Source organism: Diadema antillarum, unplaced genomic scaffold, assembly GCF_040938485.1.
Source record: "Diadema antillarum isolate AM-2024a unplaced genomic scaffold, OU_Dant_1.0 seq00000574_RagTag, whole genome shotgun sequence".
NCBI lineage: Eukaryota > Metazoa > Echinodermata > Echinoidea > Diadematoida > Diadematidae > Diadema > Diadema antillarum.
The window spans coordinates 322,719-333,785 of NW_027271510.1; the positions used below are offsets into that span (position 1 = coordinate 322,719).

An 11,067-nucleotide genomic window follows, 5' to 3' on the forward strand; every position below is an offset into this window, starting at 1 on the left:
TGTAAGGCCAAGCATTAGAATTATAATGCTGTAATAATCATCATGCTATTCTACAAAGCAGCAATCAGAGTTACCATGAACTTGGATGAAAGAAAGTTGAATGGTGTTGACAGCCAGTGCCTTAATAAGAATAATCTTGCACTACTGTTAAGTGCTTAACAAAGACTATTGCAATATGAATGACATTTGGGCTTTTGCAGGAGGTTCATGTCATATTCTGGCATTGCATAAAGCAAGATCAGTTAATATGCATGTATCTTAATTAGATTAGCAAGAGCAAGGGATGTTCAAGGTCCAGTGATTTTTATTCCAAGTAGTAGGAAAAAAAAAACTTTAATAGTTCATAAAAGACTTCTCTGTTAATGTTTTCCTATAATGACAAAAGCTTGATTATCATGTGAGTTGATCAGGCAGTGGAGAAGAAAAGGGGAATGGTAGATGAAGGAGGCAAGGACAAACCGTCCAGAAGTTTCAGTGTACATGAAATGTGTGGCCGTGGGGTGCTATAATGTGAGAGAGGGGCAGGAGACAGCCTCTCCCAAATAATTGTCCAAGCTGTAGTTACAGTCATTAAAGCTGCACTACCGCATGTGATACAAGGAGCAAAAGAAGCTTGTATGAGCACAATTAAAGATGTTCTGAATCCACATGTCATCTCTTGAGGATTCAGTTCCAGCAGAACGAGGTCCAACATGAGCTAAGGAGGGACAATCTCTGCCTGACTGGCCTGCCAGAGGGGGCTGAGGAGACAGAGGAAGAGCTTACTGAGGGCGAGTCAAATGTTGCCAAGGAAGTTGGCTTAGACATTTGGAAAGAGGACATCTCATCTTCATGATCTTGTCATCATCTTGGGGAAAAGGCAAGAAGGCAAGAGCAGGCAGATCAAAGTCCACTTTATTGCAAACAAAAGGAACAAACTGTATTCTGGGCATTCTAGCCTGAAAGGAAAAGAGAACATGAAAAGTGTGTACATCAATGAAGATCTAAAGGCATGCAATGTGTCACTCGATCAGTGCATGATAAATGCCAAGGAAGCTTATGATGTCGAATCGGCAACAAAACCAAATACGGGAACATGACATGCAAGTTGAATGATGGACAAAGCAGAGTCATTAAGAGCCCGGATGATCTCTTTGATATTGGCTTTGAAATTACAGATCCACTTCAGTTTTTGCAGGTTTTTGCGAAAGTCTTAGAAATTAATTAACAAGCATTGAATGAATTTCTCGGTCTAACAATTTTTTTTTTATAGTCATGTACATACTGTAAGTATTTTGTTAATGTTGTTAATAAATTCACCTCAACTCAAATGCAAAAAAGGAAAGGGTGCATGGTACTGGGGCTGTAGATTAGAATCTCTACACAGAGCAATACTATTTAAAATGTACCTTGGGAAAGGCCGTCGGTGTCACCCGTGTGACGAATAAGCAGCGTTTGCTACGATGGACATCTTGATTCTCCATACTAGAGTACTTTGTCAGCATACATGGCCATGCTGCAAACATCCTGTCTTCAGCCATGATCTCCTGGCTGAAGTCTTGCTTGATCTGTACAAATTAGGGAACAAGATTGCATTTGTAATCATATTAAGGGTGGCCCAGAAAGAATGCTGTAAACCAAATGGAAAAAAATATAATACTCAAGTTAATAACAAAAACATAAATGGAGTGAATTATGCATGATCATTAGCTTCTGCAAAAATGTTCATTCTATAAACATTTTTCTCACAAGTTTGTGTGAATTTGCACAATGTGCTTCGTTTGGCATGGAAATCTTGACAGACTGAGAAGAAAGCTCCTAATCTTTGCATAGAAACTTATTCGAAAGTGACAAAAGTGCCAAAAATTGGTTCCAAACCACCTACCTTCACGAAACAAATAGAACTCTACTAAGATGGTATATTATTACTACAGGCATTAAGTTTACGTGTGGTGCATAGACTATACTGTGCGTTAAAAACACCACAATCTGTTTTCTGTCTTTATCTTCATTTTCTATAGGGGTTCTAGGCCTTTTTTTCTACTGGAAGCGTACGTAGTCCTTAATTCATCGAGCATCATTGATGGCAATGATGCTCAGTAAGGAATGAATTGCTCCAGCAAAAGTGGCAGAACTTAACTTGCACTTTAGTATTGGATTTTAGGGGGTTCGTTATGTCTACAGTAGATTTTGGTTGTACGGTTGGACCTACTACTCATCAACCGCCTAATGTTTATTAGCTTGATAAGAATATTTAACACTGAAATTCATGCAAAAAACTTGACTACGTGATTGAGAAAATCCAGAGCTAGGCTATCAAATGCCTTTGTTCCCTTAGTCGAACTTGCGTGGGCGTGGCCTCGTTTCAGCTCCCCGCGGTAATGCTCCTTATTGAGATCGACCGCTGTTTTTACATTGACAATGCACGCAAACCGAGTTGTATTGAACACCGTGTTGTACGAAGCTTTTTAGAAACTTCCATAGACATTACATTACGATTCGGTTGATTAAATTCCTTGATTAAAACCATTAACTTTGTTAATGAACGGTGAATTTTCGTGTTTTCCCACACCATCCTCATCAACAGTCAAAGCCAATCCATTTTTATGCGCTTTGCGTGCAGTGAAGTGCGTACTAAGCGTTCAGTGCGCCAATTAATACACGGTCGGTTTATTACAAGAGGGTGGTCGATGTAGTAGGGCTATCATACAGCCGACCATAAGTTCTAAATTATGAGGTAGGAAATGATCGAGACAGGTAATTGTGTAATTGAACTTAGTTAGCACTAGCACTGTAGCAGTCTAAAATATAGGCCCTAGCCCTTGACTAGGCCCTAGCATTGTGCCTAGCTAGGCCCTAACCGTCACGTTAGACCCTATGCCTAACTAACTTGTTAGATTTCTACATCATCGAACTCGGACACTGCGCCTATAATTAACAAATTTGTGCATGATGTGATACGGTGTGCCTGTTACAACTTACTGTACAACGAATAGGCTACTGTACTGACTACTGACGGGTACTGTGTCCAACAATGGGAATTTTCCGTACGCTGATTTAGATGATTACTAATAGTTTTTGTAAAAGAAATTCGTATTTTATGTGAAGTTTTGAAAATGTATGTAAGGATTGAATTATGCAAGTGTTTATACAAGCACGAGTTGGTTGAAAAACATAATATACGTACCGGTACAGACGACCTACTGTAACTTAACATTAACGTTAACATTAACAGTTTGTTAGATCTAACGTTTACTGTATTACATGCATGAAGGCGAGGCGTAGCGTAGCCCGGCCAAGAACCCAAAGCGTGAGCCGTGACTAGCTTCATACATCATGCAAATTACAGATGGGCATGAAGCGATGTAACTATCAGTTAAATAAATAAATACCTTGGAATGACTGACAAAGTTCTTCTATAGCTAGACCCCATTTGCTGAGAATGTTCGTGACTCCATATAGCTGCATTGCAGTCATCGATGCATTGCAGTCATCGTCACCGCCGTCCATCATGATGAATAGCCGCGCTACATATATGGATACGTACATAAACGTGTGATGTACGGTGTGTGTGTGAGGCGCGGTGGCCGCCCGGCGGCGATCGATTGCGACGAAGGATACATGCAGGCCCGCTGATTGGTTCATTACTATCACATGACTTTTGCCCATCAATTTCTAAACAACCGTTGTTTAATTGTTTGGACAATCATTCCGAATTGTTTTTAAACAACCGCTGTTTAAGGCAATCAAGCTCCAATTTTCTATATTTAAACAACATTGTTTAGAATTTTAAACAACAATATTTTAAACAACGAAATTTTACACAGCGTTCTAACAGTGTGCTGTTGATGTTGATGTCACCAGTCGCAAGGAACCAGGCGTACACCAAGCTGTAGGTAAGCAAACCAATCAACAGTCTAATGAATATCACAAGAGCTATGATAGAAAAATGCATGTTTCTGACAGTCCGGTATCATGAATATTCATGGCCCTAGATAGAGACAATGCATATTTTCAGGAGCCTAGGGAGTATGATCCATTCTTTCCTTGTATTGCTATTGATGTTACCATGCAGTTGCAAGGACCCAGGCTTACACCAAGCTGTCGGTGCGCAAACCAGTCAACAGTCTGATCGATATCACAAAAGCTATGATAGAAAAATGCATGTTTCTGACAGTCTGATGTCATGAATATTCATGGCGTCCTGGTAGGGACGATGCGTATTTTCACGAGCTTAGGGAGCATGATCCATTCTCTCCTTGTATTGCTATTATTTTGATGTAACCATGCAGTTGCAAGGAACCAGGCGTACACCAAGCTGTCGGTGCGCAAACCAATCAACAGTCTGATGGATCCGTCCATGCTCTTCTCCGTCTTCATCCACATAATCCTACAGTTCATCGTCCAAGTCATCGCCTACATCGTACTCACGCAACAACCATGGTAAGGAGAGTATTGGGCGCGATGTATGCAAATAGGGATAAAAATCCCTCGCACTTTGTTCTGAACGTGTGAATGTCTTCTGCGCCCTCCTGCTGGAAAGAACAGAGCGTCTCACAGTGTGTTCACAATGTCTTCACAAAATATCACTTCTGGAAATTTTGTACTCTTACATTTTAAGGGAAATGTAATTTTATATTTTGCCTTGCCTATTTATGTGTCTTGCCTGGAATATGTAAACAAGTTTGTGTAGTTCTATATATGTTTTTTATTTGTATTTTATTGATGATCTATTATATTATGTATGCTTGTTTTAACATCTATTGCAAGGACTAACTGAAAAACACACCGTGGCTGATGTTAGTACAGTGAGTAAATAAAAAGAATGAATGAATGAATAGATGAAGGCTTATCACTTACAAAGAGGCCTTTTTTTAACGTTTTACCTCCTTGTCATTCCAGGTATGAGAAATTCGAAAAAGAACCTAACAGCACCTCAATCGTTAGTTCCAAGGGCCAAGAAGCCACGACCGTATTCCTTGTGTCGAACTTCCAGTACATCATCGTCGCATTCATTTTCTCCAAGGGTCCGCCTTTCCGAAAGCCGATTTACACCAACTGTAAGAACTTTTCTCCCTCCTCCCACCTCCTCTTCTCTCACTCTTACCTTTTTTTCTCTCTCTCTCTCCCTCTTTCTCTCACACCAATAAGACAGGAAAGTGCGCGCTAATCCTGTACAAAACAAATGGACAGCGCACGGTCCTCATGCGTATTACGCACATCACCTTAGACCACGAAGACAGCGCGTCTCAGGTGATGTGCGTCTTTGCCTGAGACGCGCTGTCTTTGAAGATGTGTTGTTGTTTATCAAGCGTCTTTGATTGTGAGATCATGTTGTTGCCAAATTTTTACCTCCACGAAATAACCCTTATTACTCTAAAATCTCGTTCTTCAAAATAATCCCCTTAATCGAAAAAAAAAGCTACGACTATAATTTTTTAATCTTTTTAAGATAATAAAAATACCACTACCTTTGGAAATGAATGATGTTTCTAGGTGTACTGAGTTTGTACTTAGTTCCCTTTTGTATCGTCATGTAGGGTAGCCATTTTGTGTCCATTTTTATGGCGCGCCTTCGTATCTTGTTATCTCTACTATCTTTGCTCTCACACATACACGCACACACATAAACACACCCTCTCTCACCCCTCTTTCCCTCTATCTTTCTCGTTCTCTCTGTTTTGCCCATTTCATTTTGTTGTCTGCACTGAATGAATCTTCTAATGTCATACACAAAGTAAACAGGTGCAGGCTGCATGGAAACAGAATATGTGTCACATGAGAAAATACCTTTCCTTTTTTTTATTGTTTATTTAACTTATTATTGAAGCTGATGATTTTTTGTTAGATATATCTCCTATGTGTGCTGGTTGTTTTTCTTTATTTCTTTAAATTGTGTTTCTAATTTAATAAGGTGTGTTTCTCTTCTTGTCTTCTTTTAACTGTTTGCCAAATCTTTACCTCTAGGTTAGATATGACATCATTAGTGTGATTTTTTTTCTTTTACTTTTTCCTGGATAAGGAGAGAGAAATCACCTTCTCCTCAAAGCCATTTTTTTTTTTTGGGGGGGGGGGGGGCGAGGTAGAACAGCATCCGTTTGAGAGCAGACTTTTTTTTTCTGTGTGGTATGTGTTCGTCAACTAATGTTGGACAAAATTATGTATTATTATTAAAAGGGCTTGAAGGTTTGAAGAATATCAAGTAGGCTTATAAGGTATTAAAATGAAAATCAATCGACGTTTGGCGACTCGCAACATATAAAAGGCTTTCGCGGTCACTGTCATACATACAAACTGTTTTATAATGCTTAAAGGCATAATCTACCATTTGCAGATGAAACCAAAACCCAGTATTAGTGCTTCAAAATCGTTCTAAAATGTGAGTTAGGGATCGAAACAACCAATCTGAACCAGTATAGTCGATGTTACGTAAGTATTGTTAAATATACAAAATGTGAACAATACTTATAATAAAAATGTTTCCAGACTAAACCGTCTACAGTTATGGTTTAATGAGAAAAATAGTGATATCTTTTCTTCTTTTTTGTGTCTATTAAGTATGCTGATTTTAGTATTTGATTATTGCTGAAGTATATTATGCAATGTGAATTATTGAGTTTTGTATAATTATAATATATGTTTGGCACTTAGAAACTGGGTGTTAAGCGCGATATAAATGTTAATTATTATTGCTATTATTATATCTCCTTTTATTTTAGACTTTATTGGAAAAAAATATATGGTAGGATGTTTTGTGATACAACTGACCTTCACATATGCATCAAAAGTGATATCTTTAACATTCTTTAAATTACTGCCCCCAAAAGTAAACGGGACCTTTTACCTCTCAACATAACGCATGTTAAACCATTTTCTTCATCTTTATTCACAGATCTGTTTACGGCAAGTTTGATCATCTTGGCGGGCTTTTCAATTTTTTTGATGTTTCCAGTTAAGGCCATCTACGACAAATTTGAGGTACGTTACATGAGAGACGGGTAGACTGCTGTTAATATATCAGTGAAGTGTGAGGAAAATCAAACAATATATTTAATATAATAAGTTATGCATTCTTTGGGTTTTGTTGCCACCATTGCTGGATGACTCGAAGAAAACTTTGTGCGACGTCGCGGATGGGCAACGATAAAGACATTTCAAAGAAAGAAAATTCGAGATATTTTCACTTTTCTATCATTATGAAAGTGCACTTGATATTCCTGTCTCAGAAAGCCAGGGTATTTCTTTTTATGCCTCCGCCACGAAGTGGTGCCGGAGGCATTATGTTTTCGGGTTGTCCGTCCGTCCGTCCGTCCGTAATGAATTTTGTGGACAGGGTAAATATCAAAACTTTTTGAGGTATCCTAATGAAACTTGGCATGTATGTGTATTAGCGGGTGAAGTTGTGCCTATCAACTTTTGGGTGCACATGCTCAAGGTCAAAGGTAAAAAGGTCAAGGTCAAATACGTAAAATTTCACTATTTCCACCATATCTATGCAATGCCTGAAGATATTTTCTTGAAACTTAGTGTGTACATGTATTACCCAATTAAGATTCTCTGGTAAAAGTTTGTGTCATTAGGTCAAAGGTCAAAGGTCAAAAGGTCAAGTAAGAATATAAAAACTTCACCTTTTTTCTCTGTACCTTGGAAATTGTTCAAGGTACCTTCATGGAACATAGCATATATACAGTACTGCCTGGCAGTGATTATCTAGAGAATTTAGGGTTCATGGGGTCAAAGGTCAGGGGTCAAAGGTCAAGGGCAACACTTCAAAATTTTACTATTTCCCTCATGTTTATGCAATGCCAGCAGGATTTTTTTTTTACACTTGTTGGATGTATGCATGTATAACCGAATAGAGATTCTCTGGAAAGCTTTTTTTTTTTCTTTTGTTTTGCCTCAAAGGTCAAAAGGTCAAAGCTCAAGTGACAGTGCTGAATTAGTTTTATCCTCCATATCTCGGAAGTGGCTCAAGTTATCTTGATACGTACTACCTATTTATGCATGTTCTGCCTGACAGTGATTATCTTATGAATTTTAGGGTCAAAGGCCAGATAAAAATCGTAACAATTTACCATTCAATACAGAAATTTTTCTCCATACCTTGAAAATTACTCAATGCATAAACGTATGAATGGGTCAAAGTCAAGTTAAAATCCTTAAATCCCAAATACATGCTCTCCTATTCATCCAATTAAACCTAGGTCAAGGAAGGTGAACATTCAACACATTTGTGCCAAACTTGTCATTTTAATATTTTGCCAATTTTGTGAAAATGTAATCACACATTGTCCACATGTACTATCTATACCTATTAGGAGAATCATGCATTATGGCGGAGCCATACCAGTCGCCATAGCGACATTTCTAGTTTCAATATGCATGTATTGTGTACGTTTAATAGAGAAATGACATTTTGTGAAATCCTTCTATATTTCCTGTTTTACCGATGCCCATGCATGACGTCAAAAATGTCGTTGTAGTCTCATGCAGCAATGGTGGCACAGAAACTTGAAGCATCGGTTACTTTTCGACGGATTGGCCGATTTTGTTCAAACTTTGTCGATGTGTTTTGCTAATATTTCTGCAATCACTCAATTCACGTATATATATATTTTTTAGATTCTCCTTTGGATAAGACACAGGAGATAACAATGAGAAATTCTTGTAAAAGAAAGAGTAAAAAGTAACTTGTTTTCTGTTGTGGCCAGTCATTCCTGAAATATTGATGTTGTTTCTTTAGTAGTCCATCTTGAGTTTTTCTGCCCTTTTACAAATCTGCAGTAGAAGAAAAAATGGACATTTATAACGATTCGTGGAATTGTTTTGGTGTGATTATTTTTATTATATGATGTAAGAAAAATGTCATTATTCGGCCGTTGGCTGCAATGTCATTATTATCAATAGACAATTTCAATCAATCAATCAATCAATCAATCAATCAATCAATCAATCAATCAATGCATCCATCAACCAACCAACCAGTCGATCGATAGATCAATCAATCAAGTATCAGTCAGTTGATCAATCGAGCGATCCAAAGGTCATGTCAGCAGCACAACAAACTAAAACATGCAATCAAGTTCTCTCTCTCTCTCTCTCTCTCTCTCTCTCTCTGTCGGTCTCCATCCCCCTCCTTCCTAATTCCTCTAATAATATCTTTTTGACTTTCTTTGGTCTTACCAAACCAGCTGGTGTCGCTGGACTTGCTGTTCCGTGGCATCATACTCGCCTTGGTCCTGGCTCACTTCCTAGCGGCAATACTTCTTGAGGTAACTGAAATTACTTTGGGAGGGCGGATATTCCTTTCTCTGAAGTCTTACACTTTGCAAAAGATCGTTTATAGTGACGTCTCTGTAATTTACAGTCATCATGTGTTCAAACACACGGACGAGTCACCTCACTATAGACCCCTATCACCTGCTATCGCGGCAACCAATTCAATAAGTTCTTTTCAGTACTTTTAATCATTTTTGATGTGAACGTTGCTGATTTGACATAATTATTTCATTTGTACATCTGTCATGTGTTAACGTCATGTTTTTCAAATGGACCACCAAAAGCAAGATATTCTTCACATTATCACATTATATTTTATTTCAATTTACGTTTCAACACTTTGTCCATCAAAAATAATTGTGTAAATGTCTTGCCCATAGCCCTATAAATGAATTCAAAGAGTATTCAACAGGTCTAACTAGTAATTTTCATGCGGCTCAGACACCCACACTATCAATGCGTTGAGGTGAACGTAGATAACAACAATGTACCTTGTTCCATCCCAGTATTCAAATATTCGACTTTTCCCTAAAATTTCAGAATTTCCTCGCTGACACTCGAGCGGTCAAGAACTACGCCACCTGCCGGAAGTGTCGCAAGGGTGCAAAGGTCACAAAGCACGAAGTGCTCATCCGGGAACTGAATTCAGATTCATCGTGGCCGCCCATCAACTCGACCACCAGCCCGAGCAGGACGAACGGCCACTCGGCTAAGGAGACAGACGTGTAGGTAAAGAAGTGCCCGGCAGCCATTGCCCCGCGGAATCAGAGTGGAATATTTAGATTTGAAAAAGCGACCTCTACGTTATACACGGGTTCCTTGTAAAGGATAGTACGGTGTCGTCCTTATGACATCGCAGTGGTGAATCGTTTTGATAACCTGCATATCCTTACTGAGGTGTCATCTCAACTGACGTAATATTCGTCGCTGACGACGTCTACTTATGTACACGATGTGTATTTCGACACTGGTGAACACTTGAGTTTTCGTCCAGGACAGTATCGTTAATTTCTTGTAAATTTCTCTTGAAAAATATATATAGAGAAGTAAAGATCTGCACGTTAACTCTATAACTCCCTCCACCCCTCCCCCGCATCGGCTGGTAGATCGACGGCGTGGTTGAACACCATACAGTTGCCGTTGTTGCAACACGGTACAGTACAGCACAGCGTTCGCGCATGTGGTCACGTTATTGATGCAAAAGACACTTTTTCTTTTTCCTCAAAAAATTCCCCCCCCCCCCCTTATCCCTTCCCCCGTAAAAGAAAGAAAGGAAACGAAAAGATAATGGATCGTTGGTTCGTCTTGCTGCTTGTCGTGATAAAGCGTCTACAATTATGACATTAATATCATGAAGAGTGGGGAAAAAACCCTCACTGTTCCGATACGTTGATGTTCTTTAAAGCAAAGGCGTCAGACATGATTATATTGAGAGGAGGCGATTGTTACGAAAGACTAATAATTAGTAATGTTGGTTGAAGTGACAGATGTGTCAAAAATGGGAAAACGAAAAAGTTCTTCAGCCTGACATATTTTCTAGTGTTTGTCATTGTACGGATCATTTGTCAATGCAACTATTCAAAGTGTCGCGGAAGGATACTCGTGGTGTGTAGAACACATCGTTAGGTGTATTCAGAATTGTTTTATTCAGATTTTTTTTTCTATCATTGGTGATAGCAATAAGTATTGTGATACTTGGTTCGTAGTAACCTCAACGCGTATGAATGCAATAAATTGGATCCATAGGTCAATGGAGACTTGACTAATCTTATAGCAGTTTTCTTTTTCTTTTTCTTTTTTTTTGGATAA

The 11,067-nt window shown here is 38.7% G+C and overlaps 1 protein-coding gene across 1 annotated transcript in view; it reads left to right on the forward strand.

The window, feature by feature from the left end:
- Window positions 1-10,022, forward strand: part of LOC139735387 (polyamine-transporting ATPase 13A3-like) — a 72,115-nt gene extending 62,093 nt beyond the window's left edge. Inside the window, exons 27-31 of the mRNA XM_071646136.1 lie at window positions 4,272-4,422; window positions 4,882-5,039; window positions 6,872-6,957; window positions 9,171-9,251; window positions 9,799-10,022. Of these exons, the coding sequence (XP_071502237.1) occupies window positions 4,272-4,422; window positions 4,882-5,039; window positions 6,872-6,957; window positions 9,171-9,251; window positions 9,799-9,987 (665 nt within the window). The 3' untranslated portion in view covers window positions 9,988-10,022. The remainder of the gene's footprint in view (window positions 1-4,271; window positions 4,423-4,881; window positions 5,040-6,871; window positions 6,958-9,170; window positions 9,252-9,798) is intronic.
- The last annotated feature ends 1,045 nt before the right edge of the window (window positions 10,023-11,067 follow it).